The following is a 15,394-nucleotide window of genomic DNA, read 5'->3' as shown; positions in this document are numbered from 1 at the left end:
CACACCTGAGCACCCAAGATATCTCTACTGAAAACCACTGTGTCAGATGACATGAAAGCTATGTATATGTGTGCTGAGTGATAAAAATTATAATGTGCATCAGTACATAATGGCACTGCCTTTACGATTGTGCACACATGAGATCACTCTAACAATTATTAAAATTTCACACATCCTTTAAAAAATAGTTTACGTGCATTATATAGGCGGGTTGAAACCGGGGAAGATCATTAAAACAAGAACATGGAGATGCAGGCTGAGTACACTTTACTGATTTAATCTATTAAAGTTTAATATGTCTGCACAATATTGCCACAATTACAATTCACTTTACAAATCTAATTAAGTTGGAGCATTGAGCTAAGAAAATCTATCATGTAGGTTTCTTGAAAAATTATATTGTGCTTTGTGTTTGGAGATGGATGAATTGTGCCTCATACAGGTACAATAAATAGCTGGAAGTATGAAACAGAAAACATACGAAGTAATGCAGCATTCTTCTAAGAAACAGGAAAGTCCAGTCTTCGCAAGCTACCACCTCAAGCAAGATGAGAGCAGATTCATCTTACCCCTTCTTACCTTCATGGGAAGATAGGCCAATATGAAACCAGTTGTCAGAGGGGAAAAGGTGAGATAAACTGAACATCATTTCTACTACAGTAAGTTTGATAAAGCAAAGTGTTTGCAAGCTTCCCTTCCCCCATGCATTTTATAGTCAGTCATCATTCTTAGTACTAAATAACTACAAAAGAAACAAACAAAAACAAGAGCATGCTGTACCCATTTAGTCTTGGTGAACAATCCTTGTAAGAAGTTCAGTAAAGCAACTGTATCTAAGATGGAGGGTGTAAACTGACAGTTAATCTGCTGCTTCAAAAGCTCTGCAGCTGATGTTATCTGGGGCACAGAGTGGATGCACTGCTTTCCTTCTTTGTTTCTTATCTCACGTCATTTTATTTTTAACCCACCCACCCCAGTTCAAATCGGGGAATAGGGATAAATTAGTACCAACTGCATGGTGATATTGGAAAGAGGCCTCCTGGGAGTTTCCTGACAAATGAGATTTTAGATTCATGGCTACCTCTCTCCTGTTCCAGTCCAACATGCAGCACATCTCGATGTGAAACCATACAATTTTATTTGTGGAATTTTAAACACACTTAAATAGCCCACCCATGGCAGAGAAGCCTCAGCCCCAGTGGTAGGAAGGGAACCTCTGACCCATCCAGTGTATTTCAGTATTACTTTGCCCTTCCTACGTGTTCTTAGATTTTCAATTGGCTTATGGAATATACCCTTGATTTAATCACGTTACAGATAACTAGGATTCTTTTAATGGTCACTCCCTTCTCAAAACTGTGTAAGCAAAAATTACCAAGCATATGGTCCTGTGCATTCCTTGTTTGTCACAATTTATTTATTTATTTATTTATTTGATTTATACCCCGCCTATCTGGCCCACCGGTGGTTCCTTCTCTTTGAGCCTCGTGGTATAGTGGTTAAATTGCTGTGCTGCAGCCAAAACTGTGCTCACGACCTGGGGTTCAATCCCAGGTAACCAGCTCAAGGTTGACTCAGCCTTCTATCCTTCTGAGGTCAGTAAAATGAGTACCCAGCTCGCTTGGGGGGGGGCAACGTGTAGCCTGCATAATTAACTTGTAAACCGCCCAGAGAGTGCGTGAAGCACTATGGGGCAGTATATAAGCAGCACGCTTTGCTTTTTGCTTTGTTCAACCAGTCTTCTGGTTGGCTTTTTTTTTCTTTTCCCTCATCCATTTGACCAACCTTTTAAACAAAGCTCATATATCTCAGTAAGAAATGATTACTCCCAAGCAGAAGGGTTATGAGAAAGGAGAGTAGAAATTACTATCAGGAAATACTTTTTTTATTTATTGTACAACATTCAAATTCTTTTTCAAAAGACAGGAGGGAAAAACAACAGACAGCATTACTAGCGTCTCAGAAAAGGGATGATACAGTCTTTCACAAGAGCATAGCGACTGGACAAAAACATCAGTACTTGTTGCTCTGCCATGAAGAACGGGAAGAAATGGGGTATGTATGTAAAGTCAAATTTAAGCAATTACACATTTCAACTGACAAGGACAGTCACTGTTACAGCGCACAGCATGAGTTGTTTCCTCCCCTTCACATCATTTTTTTTAATATATAAAAATTAGCCAGGTATTCTGTAAACGTGTGCAGTTCACAGAAAGTGAAGGAAGCAGGCTAGTCCTGTCCCCTCCATTACTGCTTTCAAATTGCAAAAGCAACAGTCTGAAAGGAGGAGGCTGTTGTATCCATGCAGGCTTTCTCAAGTGAGCCAGAACATATATTAAAATTGGTTTTTGGCTTATATACAGAACCCACATATATGTGAATATTGCTTTCACATATTGAAAATAATCACAGAATGGGCACGATTAGCACATTCCCTTCACTACATATGGAGTACACTTATTTACAGAATATCTGGGCTAGGCCACAGCCTTCAGCAGAGGTCTATGACTTTGCTAGGGAACTTCTGTTCGGAAATATTCAGACTGTTTAATGTTCTTGAATGTATTTAGCTGAGCCAACACTTTCTTACTTGCCACAAAATACATATATTCACTCAGTCAGGAGGCAAACTCAGCACCCTTCAGGAAAATATTAATGGAAGATAATGAGCACAATTACCAAGAGGTGAAAGCTGTTATTCTGAAGTTTATACTCTTAAGAGATTCTACTTCGTACACTCAGTACAGGTGCTGAGTGTTTACCAGATGCAAATAAGCTACCCCAATTTGGCAAGGAGGATATATGTGAAAGATCACAGTCATTTTAATGGGAAAAGGGAAGGTAACAAACATTTTCAAGTCAGATGATTTTTAAAAAATACAGATACACATTTCCAGATAAAATGAGCTTTCTGGCACCAAGGTGAAGAAAATAATTCTAGTTTAAACCATAGACCTTATGCTTCACTTATATATAATCCAATAAGGCATTTAGTAGTATGAATTTACTAGTCCATGGGGTCATTTTTCTCAGCCCTGTGAATTCATCAACTCAGAGGAAGAATATTCTATTCTTGGTTACTCTTCTTTAATCTACTATGCAAGTAATACTGCTGAAATATGTGATTCTTGTCATATCTATTCCTCCTTTCCCCCTTCAAAATGGAATTTTATATTAACTCAGAAACTTAGGAACAATTGTGTATCTTTTCTGAAGTTTCAGTCTATAGCTAAGAAATCAGTAAGTCATAAAGCAGTAGCATGTAACATTGATTCATCCCTATTTTATGACAAATTTTGGAAAAACATTGTATCACCTTCAAATAACATTTCAAATTATGTTTTTCTTCCTCTCATATATATATATCCCTTTAACATATAGAAGGCTATAAAAGATGGAACAGTTGATCCAACTGTTCACTCAAGGGACTCACATTTCAACAACGACTTTTCCAGAAACAAGGGGAAAATCCTTTCCTTGTTAGAATTATTTTTTCCCCCAGTAAGGATCCCTTACAAAGAATCAGCATAATGTACAATAGGAGAAGAGATACTGCTCTCTACGTGGAGGGAGCTTGAGCAGTCCATATCGTAGCCTAAAGGAACTTTTTTTGTCCTAGATCTTAACTGGCTGCCAGGCAACTAATAGTCATTTCATTTTGTTGACTCTGGTGAGCTCAAATATTTAAAGAAAGCTATACTTCCTCTCAGAATTGAAAGGTAAAAAATAGTAATGATGTAACCCTCAGAAAGAATGGAGTGATGACTTGAGCTGACGCTCAGGTGACATTTTCTAACTTATAATTTTGTAGTGTAACAAATAAATCACCTTCATTCACAACATACGGTAAATCAGTATTTTAAACCCATAACTTTCCATGCCTACTCATTCCTAAAACATTTAATTGTAAGAGTCCAAATGTATGATGCTAGTTATTATTGAGATGGTTCAAAAATCATGTTTAGTACTGACTTTGAGATCAAGATGGCTCTTACTACTTCATTAAGACTCCACTGAAGTGGGAAAGCACACAACTCAGTGTTTCATAGCCAACAGAAGAACACAACGCTGTTTCATTCAAAGTATGTTGACTGTCAATGTCATTAAGATTCCACTGGAACATATCTGTACATACATGGCATACAATGCAATGAATCAGTTTGCTTTTATTATTACAGAAAACTGCATTGTTGTGATTTTGGTATTTTATCATATACAAAAATCTACTCAAGACTACCTGGAGATACTTTTCTCACAGTATGAACACATCTGAAGGGAAAAACAGCAGATTTTGTAAAAAATAGTCCAAAAACATTCTCATCCTTACTGCAGTGCTGCCGGGAAAGGATTTATTTATTTACTTTTTCCTGCAGGCAAACTCATACTAAATGTCTGTGAGCCAGCCTTCACAATGCCTGTTCATAAAACAACACTAGTCTACAGCGATGGTTTATAAGGACTGAGAATAAGTTACTCCTACTTGTGCATGTCTTCTTGCCATTATACCCATTTTAACCCCTTACTATACAGTATTATTTCAGCAGAGAACAGCACATTAAACACTACAAATAAATCAAATCAGAGCAGTTTTTCTTCATCAGATGTTTTCTGTATTTGTTCCACAGGTGGTGAACTTGCAGTTAAGTATACTCTGCTATTTCTGGTAAACCTTAAAGAAGAATTCTGCTCCACAAAATGGTGGCTGTCCCATCTTGAGAAAAAAAAGCTTTTACGGAGTCAAGTAGCCAGCATTTTTGTGGTAAATGTCACAGAAGAGAGTGTATCCATTTGGTGTGTAAGGTAGTATATTCTGGCAGGCCTAGATTAGCGTGAGGCATAGCCAGTTGCAAGGCCACAACCCACAACCGGTGTCATGTCCCATATCTGAAGAAAAAGAAGCAGAAGAAAAAGAAGCCATTCTGTGATTTACAGTACGAGTCTTTAACCTTTTCACGTCCATGAGCCCAATTTTGCCCAAACACACTCTTGGACACTCACTTCTTAATGTTTTACCTTACAATGGTGAAACATTAAGTGGTGGTAGCATTTCTATTGGAACCCAGTTTAGGTCAAGCTGTCTCAACCCACTATCTGAAGGTAAATGGTTACCTTTCTCAATTTTTTACAAACATGTATATCCTTTTATACATAGGTTCCAAGGGAATACACAACAAAATAATGAAGATGATCCATTGCAACGCAATGTAACAGAAAACATCAAAAGCCAATCTTTAGCAGACTGTTAGAAGATAAGACCAATTACATTTAGAACCTGCATTAGTCAGCTTGATATTTAATCTTGGTTTTTTAAATTCTAGATCCTTACAGCTGCATTGCTTCTTATTGCTTGTTCCTTGATATACAAAAATTTAAAATGGATTCAGGTTCAAAGATAGTGAGAATAGGGTAGACAAACCAGTTTAAATATTAATTTTTCCAAAACTAAAGATACATAGGGTCAATTAATGCAGTGATAAAATTCAGAGTTGGAGCAGTTGACTACAAAGCCAGAAGCTATGAGTTCAAATCCTCCCTGTCTTTCAGGATGGGGGCGGTCAGCAGAGATCACATGGACATGTGAGGCTAACAGGTCTACATTCCCTGCCACTTGTGCAGCCCTGGGCAAACTGCATGGTCTGAGAGCACCGCCAGAAAGAGGAACTGGTAAATCCCTTCTTTATATATAAAAAATCCTGCAAGTTATCTTAAGCTAGAATTGACAGTAGCAAACAATTGCTAATTAAAGACCCAATCATCAAATGCTGGAGTCAGGAAGATGTAACTATTTCCACTGTGTATTTTTCTGAGCTTTTTGAAGATTACCCAGTGAAAACAGAACAGTGCTGTCCTCTGAAGATGCCGGCCACAGAGACTGGTGAAACATTAGGAAGAACAACCTTCAGAACATGGCCAAAGAGCCCGAAAAACCCACAACAACCATTAGATCCCGGCCGTGAAAGCCTTCGAGAATACACAGAAAACAGAATGCTTTTTAAATAAATCCCTGGCTCTATTCAACAAGGCAATACCTGTATTCTTGAAATCATCTAATTTTTAACAATATAGGCAGTCATTGTTTCTTGTCCCTGGACCTTAACTGTAGCCTGACAATTGCAGCACCTAGCACAGTTCCTTTCAATCACTTTGAAAGTGACCGAATGTTGATTCTGAGTTAACATCAAGCCCCTTCCTGCCTTCTACAAAATCCAAGTAGATCAAGAGTTCTGGAGAATTCAAAAGCTTGCTTGTTATTCTGTAACATTTCTGGTCCTAACGAAGCACTGCTCAGATTGAGATTTTGCATTTGTTTCTTAAGGGCTCACATGGCTTCCTTTCCCTTTAAAAAAAAAAAACACAATTTGTTGAATGCACTAACTTCTACTTTAGTTTATTGAGGGCACTAGACTTCTAAGGTAAGTACAGAGTTGCACCAGCACCGACACACAAGGTATCAAGTGCTAGGCTCTTCGGCAGGAAACAATACTGATCTTCCATTAGTACAGGAGCAAATGGAAATATTGTTAATTCCATTTCAGCACAGGACATCCACATGGCCCTAACAGGGAGGTGAAGTACTACTTTCCCCTTTATGTAACAGTCTACACAGAGAGTTCAGAAGATGGCTGATGTCACCTTGCCTGCAACCTAGATAAAGGTGGGATACTGGCTGACAAGTGACAAGCTAGCTTTATGCCAGCTGTCTAAGATAGGATACTGCACAAAGTTTAATAAGCCAAGACAATGCAGCTATTGAACCTCTGTTAAACTGTTCTGTTAAGGCTTCCAAATTATTATTAAACGTTGAAATTTATTACTGCTATTTGTTTAAGGTTTTCCTCAATCCAACCGAACATTTCTGCATCTCGGGTTTTTGAAGGTTTGCATGTTTCATTAATAGTCAAGAGAACATTTTGGTCAAGGCAGAAGAGAAAGATCTCACCTTCACTACACGATCACTTCCACATGTCACCATAAGCCCTCGTGAGATGTCCATTGACATATGGGAAATGTTATGTTTTCCTTCATGAAAAGTTGCCAAAGAAGTCCGACTTGAAGGGAGAAAAGGTGAGGTTAAATAAGTGACACTTGCTTGATGAGTTCTCTAATATTAAGATCTCTGACTAGCCAGTTCATTAAACAGTTCTCAATATCTGGGATGAGTAGAACATTCCAACCTTACTCCCACCTCAGCCCAGTGCAAGTCCTTGTACAGAGAAGATCCGAGTCTACTCTCCCTTTTAAAAAGTATAGGGGGAAATATCTCCACAGCCTGTCACAGGCTAATCTGACTGCCCTAGTGCCTTCTTAACTTAAGATAACAAGTTCATTAGGGTATCCTGCTGGTTTATACTAGAAAATATCTGTACCATCAGTAAAATTTTGCTTTGAGGGGAAAACAACCCAAATTCTTTAGAAGAGGGCATTAATACCTGAAACACAAAGGAACCGTTTTTAAGCATACTTACTCTTCGTCCTTGATTGAGTCAAAACAGGAGTCACACACCCGGACCTGGAATTCAAAGCCCATTATGGGATAGCTGGAGCGTTTAGTGCTGCACTTGCCACATACTGCCTGGCCACATTTCCTACAGTGATGCTGGATGAAATGAAAAGCAAATGCAATTAGAAAAACCTGGAAGTGCATCATCCTCAAATCACATCTCCTCTAAGATGGTCTCTCTAATCCTCAGTCCAATGAGCTCCAAGAGGTGAGGCAAATAAAGATTTCCAATGAAGATATTGATCAGAAGGCAAGTTCATCAAGGAGCAAGAGGTCATTTAGAAACTCAAGTGCAGACCATCCCAGGGTTTAGAGATCTAAGAAAACATCTGGAGTTGTGACTTGGAACAGAGATCCAGTGAAAATATTATAATGTATTGAAAACAGCTTTTCTGTGTCTATGTGGTAGACAAGGTATGTGTATATGCATGCATATAAAGGATGCAGAAAATGACACAGCTGGTGCAGAATCTAGGCTGCTGCAAGAATAAACTACTAATTCCTGCTGCCACTTTCACCAATTTTCCATACACTGGTAGCACTCAAATGATCTGCAAACAATGGAGCCATCTCACCTGCCTCAGTCCCAGTGTCTTTGTGTCCCACATCTGCTTTATGTTCCAGAAGAAAGGCTGTTCACATTTCTGACACGAATCACTATCCAACCACTGAGGGGCCTGGAAAAAGAAAGACCAATGGATTCATTTTGATACATTGCAACAAAAAAGGAAAAGTCCCTCCCAAATGGTGGAAATGTTGCAGGTATTAAGCTGTCTGCGCTTGGACATTGCTTTGTCTCAGTAAAAAAACATGAAAATACACTGGAGTCTATAGCTAAGACACAGAGTCTGTAAAAGCAGTGTCCCTGAAATCTAAGCATGACTTGTAAAATTTGCCACCCTCCAGATGTAATTAGACTAATTTAGTCTCAAGCTGCACATATGAAGGATAGCTGAAATTGTGGCTGTCCCCTAAATCTTTGCGCACCTCCCACACTTTGCCCTTTGCTGTGGCATTTTTCATTACAACCATGTTAATGAGGAAGACTCCTTTGCCACAACTGAATTATTGGCTGGCTGCAGGGCTTTAAAACTCCCCACTCTCCAGCATCTGGATGATCAAGAAAAGATAGTGAGTAATTGGAAAAGCTGAAGCTTTCAACAGTCAAATAATTATGCCTTCCGTTTTCACTCATAATCTGACGTTAAACATGTCCTGTTCTTGTTTCTGAGTGCTATAAATGCCATTCAAAGCAATTAATTTAATGATCGCCTGGGCTTATTTTCTGTACATGTGTTAAAATCTCTTTCTGTCCTCCCTGGAAATGGGGCCACTTGGAAATCTATGAAAGGACTAGAATATTCCCTAATCTGCTTTCCCATACATAAACACCTGTAGCTTTCAGCCTAAACAAAAGGTTTTTTTAAGGATAAAGGTCTTGGGAGAGGAGGGCAATATATGGCGCACATATGGCCCCAAAGTCATCTTAAGGTGCCCTTGAGTTTTCAATACTCCACCTGCTTGAGTATAAGATGTTTTCCTTTGTGTATGCTGAAGCAACCCGGAAAATTTGATGGCACTAAATAATGGACTCTAATGTCACATGAGTTGACTTCCACTTGCATGATGGGACACTATCTTCCAGCCCTCTCCCTCTCCCTAGATCTTCTTCCAAGAGTCCCTAAGTCCTCCAGAAAGGATACTGAGGGGACATGAAGGCCAGATGAAAGGAAAAACTAAATAATGTTTTGCTAACTAAAACAGCTATGCCAATGCTAATCAGCTACAGATTTTAACGTTCTGTGATCATCAAAGCACAAGGCTAAGTGGATAATGCTCCCCATATCAAGATTTCAAAAACGGGATCCCTCCAAATGGGAGTTGATGATAAAGGGAAAGAAGTAAAAAGTCTTCAAATAAATCCAACAAGCAAATGTTTGATACTTATTTTTCCAGTTTTGCATCCCACTTTTTGGCACACACTGTTGCCAAAGCAGCTGCATGCTATGGCCAGGCAAACAATGGGTGAAATCCTCTTGCTTCGAATAGCAGGCCACAACTAGATAGGCACATTTTTATCACTGGAGCTTATCAAAGAGCTAACTCACCAAATACCCACTAAAGGTAAAGGTAAAGGTTCCCCTTGACAATTTGTCCAGTCGTGCTCAACTCTAGGGGGCGGTGCTCATCCCCGTTTCCAAGCCATAGAGTCAGCATTTGTCCGAAGACAATCTTCTGTGGTCACATGGCCAGTGCGACTTAGACACAGAATGGCGTTACCTTCCCACCAAGGTGGTCCCTATTTATCTACTTGCATTTGCATGCTTTCGAACCACTAGGTTGGCAGGAGCTGGGACAAGCGATGGGCGCTCACTCCGTCGTGTGGATTCAATCTTACAGCTACAGAACTATAGACCTTACAGCACAGAGGCTTCTGCGGTTTAAACCGCAGCGCCACCACGTCCCATAAATACCCACTACTCTAGTGCAAATTACTATGCAAAACAACAGGATTTCAGCCACCATTTAAACCGCCAAGATACACACATGCAGGAGAGGTAGCCCTCTGCTAGAGGGAGAGGAAAGCCCTTCTGACAGTAAAGGATGATACGGAGGAGGCAACAAACTTTCTTACTTGGGAGAATGAAAACCAACCCCAGGAAGCCGAAGGACAAAGGAGAGAATCAAGACCCTCAGGAGATGGAAGACTAGGGAGATGTTTGGGCAGAGTGGCCAGACAACTACTGAGTCAAGCAGTCCTCTGGAGAAGTAGCCCCAGATGAATGAGACCACATCTCTACTTTTAGAGGGGTATGGGTCCAGTTTTGGGTGCCCAAAGGAGAGGACTCCAAATATGAGTACAGGCCACCCCTGCAACCCTCCTTTACAGGAGAAAGGGAGAAGAAAGAAGAGAGGGAGCTAAGAAAGAAAGGTGGCTCTCTCTCGTCCCTTACGAGATGCTGGCAGAGAAGATCTCACAACCGACAACACTGGGAGGTGAGGAGACCATAACACTGGAGGGGAAAATCCCGGCATACCTGCCCTCAGGGTGGGCATATCACGCCTTGCTCCAAGTTGATCAAACTGGGGGCTCAGTAAAGGGAACTAAGTCACCCCAAAAGACTTAGTCCCTTTCAGCGAATAAAAACAGGGAGTGAATGCAGGACTAGTGCAGAAACTGGGACTGATGTCTCAGTATTCAACCATTTGTTATCCTTCTCCATGATCCAAGTTCCAATAAACCCTGTTGAGTTTTATTCGCTGCCTATTGATTGTGTGAATCCAGAAACGGAAAGCAGGAACTTGGCCAAGGCTACTGGGGCTGGCTGGACTCACAGGGACACCCTCCTCACCCTACTTTGGTTTTTACAAGTGCCCCCTGCCCCCTTATTCCTCTATTTCTTAGTTACAGTACTTGGCAAAGTTAACTAGTTAACTGGATGCTCATGAATTAATATAATACATAAATGTAAACAACACTATTTGTCATATTTATGGAACAATCACTTCGAATTGGCATTCCTGAAGGAAATACAATAATTTTAGGCCTTCTGACAATTCCTACCTCTTCTCTGCTAACATCCATATTCCAGATTGTGATCCCCCCATCAGCTGAACAAGAAACCAACTGTCGTGTAAGCTGCAGGTAGCAAAGGGCCTGCACTTTATCACTAAAACAAAACAAAAAATGCAAAAGAACACAATTCTCAATTTCAGTACAGTATTTTAATTGATCAGCTAGAAATACAGAATCGTGATCTAAATCTTCCTGTTGCTGGTGTAAGTATTTTTTAACAAGTTTATCTCCAGGTAAACATTCTTGATTCATGATAACTAGAGGGGATCTTGCTTAATGTTACAAGGTCTTAGGGTATCTTTTTTATGTTGTTGTTTTTTTAATTTAGGAGTGCTGCATGATTACTATCATTTGTCATGAAAGAGCTCTGAGTCAATCCTAGATTAAAGAAATAAACTCACTGCATAAGGTCTTACACCTTCCTCATTATCTTCCTATCACATTTGTTAATAAGAGTCAAAAAAGGAAACTGAAGAAATGCTTACCTTATTTTTCAGTTCATTTGATAATTTCTTTACATAGTCTAACAACCAACATTACAATGTTTGCTACACAATTATTTTAAGCAAGTTTTACACATTCAGACTTGGAATCTGAGCCACACCATCTTGTTCTTGGGGACATTCACCAGAGGGATCAAAACAGAAAAAAATTAGTATCTTCCCACATAGGAGAAGACATATCGTATTTTTCCATTTATAACACCCCCCCGTTTATAAGATATCCCCCTTTTTAAACCCAAAATAAAGAAAACTTAGCTTTCAGTAGCCTCTGGGCTCAGAACGTCGGACATTAGGAGTCCCTGTTGAATCTGAGTCTACAGGCTCCACCTCTGAGGTGTGTTCCAATTGGTTTTTACAGCATCAGCTAACGTCAGTTCCATGAGGCTCATGATTGGAGGAAGCTTAATCTCCTGACTGTAGGAAGCTAAGCCTCGTGACTCAAGGAAGCCTGTTTACAGAGGCAAAGTATGTGCCATTTTGTTCTCTCCTCAGCTATCTCAGCTTACATCCGTGTAGAGGATGCCCCTCAATTTTTAGTGTAATGGTTTTAGGAAAAAGCAGCATCTTATACACAGAAAAATATGGTACCTATTCAACTCCCCCACTCCCACTGAACGCTTTAGCAAACATTTGTGCTTTCTCCCAACATATATGGGAGAAAATGTCAGTGAAGTGCAATCATTAATATTTATAGTAAGAGGTCTTGCCATTATCTTGCAAAAAGAAAATAATGCATAAAGATTGATCTGTGTTTTTTGTAAGAAAGGAAAATTGCCACTACACTGTCTTGACAGATGACACCAGAACAACAAAAACCATTATTGATATTGGAGCATCAACCAAAAAAATACAGACCCTACGCTATAGCTTCTACAACCACATACTTTGCTAGGGTGTGATTCCAGCACATATTCCTGGAATGCGGGAGAACTGACTGCTGTCAAAGCGCTAAAGAAAGGATGGAAACTTTCTAGCACTGGGGAAATTAACACCAGCATGTCAAATATTATTGATGTGTTTGCTGCATCTGTGTCAATATGTTATACATGCAAATGAAGTGCAGTATCTCTGCAGTAAGGAATTATGTATGGCTGGCTAGCACAGAGAGGCAAAAACTCTGTCAACCTGAGTTTAAATCTTTGACCTCCACTTCGTTAAGCACCATTAAACATGCAAGGATTCATTTAGGAGCAGCATGGGGTGGGGAGAAAAAGGGCAAAACAAAATCCCTTGGCACAATATAAGTACCATCAAGGACTCCACCAACAATTATACGTACAAGAAAAATGAAATAATACATACTGATGGCCTTGAAGCAGCAGCGTCCGGCCTTTCCTTCCACCAATATCCCACATAATTATGCTGTTGTCAGAAGCTCCAGAGAAGAGTAACCGCTGAACAGGATCCCACCAGAGGGAAGCAATACTTCCTAGGTTAGGAGGGAATAATATAGTTTTTTAATTTAAATGAAAGGGGGGAACTAATAGCTTTTGGGTAAAGAACCTACAGGCTAAGGAATTTAACACTGCACTTCAAGGTGCCAGCTATAGTCTTGGCCATCTTCCCCTTAAAGGGGGCAAAAGAAACAGCCTAATCAAAAGACAGTAATATGATACAGCTAAAAGTAGTAGATTTTTTTAAAAAAGTAATTAAGAAATAACAATTAGGAAGCTATGCTTGGATGTATTTTTCATGATTTTTTTAAACACCAGACACTACCACAAGGAACAGAACTCAGCAAGGCAAAAGGTGGTCTCAGAAGTAATTTCAAGTATAGACATCTTTAAGCTTTTCACAAGATTTCATCTCTTCCTATTATTAAATGTAAACGAGTTGCTTGGAGCACTTAAATTTCCTCTCGTCCTCTACACAAAATTGCAAACCATTTCTAATAGAAATAGTAAATTGTTTCTGATCAAGAAAATTATATACTGAACATTTCTGATTCTGGAAGTCTTGTTTTGACAGAATGGAAGTATGTGGCCATTTCAAAAATAGTCCTGCACTCTGGGAAAAGGCAAGGCAAAACTGCTTAGAATGCAAAATTTGCACCCAGCACACGAGATTCTCTTAATCCTCACCCTGGCATAAGCTAAGGAGGCAGGCCAGGAAGAAAGGTTTCATTCCTTCCCCAGCCTACTAAAGAAAATGCAGAAGGAGAATTTTTGTTAGACAAAGAGAACCAGTACAGTGTATTAGTTAATAGTACCAGCACAGGACAAAGGAGGACCAATTTCAGACTCCCCAATCATTACAGGCCAGTCACCCACTCTTAGCCTCTGTTGACCCACAGGATTACTGTGAGGATAAAAAAGAGAAGGGAGCCATGGGACAATAAAGATACTTGGGCATCACAAGAACTTGCCAGAAATCTTATTATCAGTTGGACAGGTTTTCACTGTCACATTCCATGTCTGCTTACCATCACACTTTGAAATGAAGTAAAACTACTTAGTTTGCTCTCTACACTGGCCCTTGAAATGTATTCCGAAGTATCAATCTTTTTTTCCCAAGTCACCTTATCTGAATTTGCTCTTTATTCTGAGTTTATTTGATTTCCCTTATTTGTACAGCAGTGTCCCAATATTGACTGTTTCCACTTAATTCTTATTGCCCAACATTTGCAGTCTACTATAAAGATACATAGAAACTGCTAATTGTCTCAGGAACGCTGCTGCATTTGATAGTCAGTGCTGAGCCTCGTGCTTCTCAGTGTGTATAGCTGTGCAACTAATCATTCCATCTGGCAGGGCCATATATCACTATTAGTTTCCCAAGGAAGAAGAGATAAGTAAATGCTACACAGCCACACACATTATGATTCAGTCAGTAGTTTAAAGCATTGAACCCCCAAGCTATGTTTTTGACACTCTTAAGATCCCAAGCCATCCCCAAATCTATCACCACCAAGATGACTGCTGGTATTGCTGCTAATATGGTACAGCGCAATGGTGGTTCTGAAGCAAACTGGATTGCTGCTTTATTGCCATTAACGGTGGCAGTGGAGTAGTTACTGGGATCAGTGGGGCAGGAAGGCTCTCTTCTTTGAAGCTGCCAGCTTGCTGCTTACAATGATTACCATCACAACCAAGAAATGGCATTGGCCTGCCCCCTTCCCAGTAACCCTGAAGCCAGGCATCAGAAAGACTCTGTATATGTGAGAGCGAGCAAGGAGACCATAAGCATGAACATGCCTTTCTCTCTCTCTTTCTGTATGTGTGTGTGAGAGAGAGGGAGGAGTGTTCATGTGTCGACCTAAAAAGATTTTACACCAATGCTTTTAAGGCACATGACAGGGCTGAACTGCAATTTCTAAGAGGGTTTGCACTTGAGCAATAACTGAATGATCCAGGTAACTATAAATAAACGACTTAAAACCATGTAGAAGAGCAAGGGACAATAACACATATCTTTGGAGAGTGCCATTGGGAACCAGTGAATGAATGGCAGACCACTGGAAAGTTCCTACCACCACCATTTCCTTCTTTTAGAGTTCCAAGGTGGCAAGAAATGTGGGAGTTCCACATGTTGGCCAGAGTCAGAGAGCAAACTCTGCCACTGCACATGTCAGTGACCATTAGTAATAAGAACACTAGTGAATGAAATGGGCAAGAGATGGGGACAGCACAGTTAAGACAGAAGACGTAATGGTGTATATAGGGTCCCCATGAATCATCCTGTTCCATGTGTCAGTTTTAAGAAGTCATATATGTAGAAAACGCACTGGATCTTCTGGTTTTTCCTTTGTGCATAATGTTACTAAGGCATAACCTGTGTGCATTCAGAGCAAAAGTGAAGACACATTGCAGAAAA

At 39.9% G+C, this 15,394-nt stretch overlaps 1 protein-coding gene across 1 annotated transcript in view; it reads right to left on the bottom strand.

Annotated features, from left to right (window-relative positions):
- Positions 1–1,863: 1,863 nt before the first annotated feature.
- The window catches only part of WDFY1 (WD repeat and FYVE domain containing 1), a 38,208-nt gene continuing 24,677 nt past the window's right edge, over positions 1,864–15,394 (bottom strand). The window contains exons 7-12 of the mRNA XM_020795488.3: positions 12,884–13,010; positions 11,067–11,172; positions 8,077–8,178; positions 7,467–7,597; positions 6,941–7,049; positions 1,864–4,884 (exon numbers count right to left, since the gene is read on the bottom strand). Coding sequence (XP_020651147.1) covers positions 4,825–4,884; positions 6,941–7,049; positions 7,467–7,597; positions 8,077–8,178; positions 11,067–11,172; positions 12,884–13,010 — 635 coding nt within the window. The 3' untranslated portion in view covers positions 1,864–4,824. The remainder of the gene's footprint in view (positions 4,885–6,940; positions 7,050–7,466; positions 7,598–8,076; positions 8,179–11,066; positions 11,173–12,883; positions 13,011–15,394) is intronic.

Source organism: Pogona vitticeps, chromosome 3 (genome assembly GCF_051106095.1).
Source record: "Pogona vitticeps strain Pit_001003342236 chromosome 3, PviZW2.1, whole genome shotgun sequence".
Lineage (NCBI taxonomy): Eukaryota > Metazoa > Chordata > Lepidosauria > Squamata > Agamidae > Pogona > Pogona vitticeps.
This window is presented reverse-complemented; position numbering and strand designations above follow the sequence as displayed.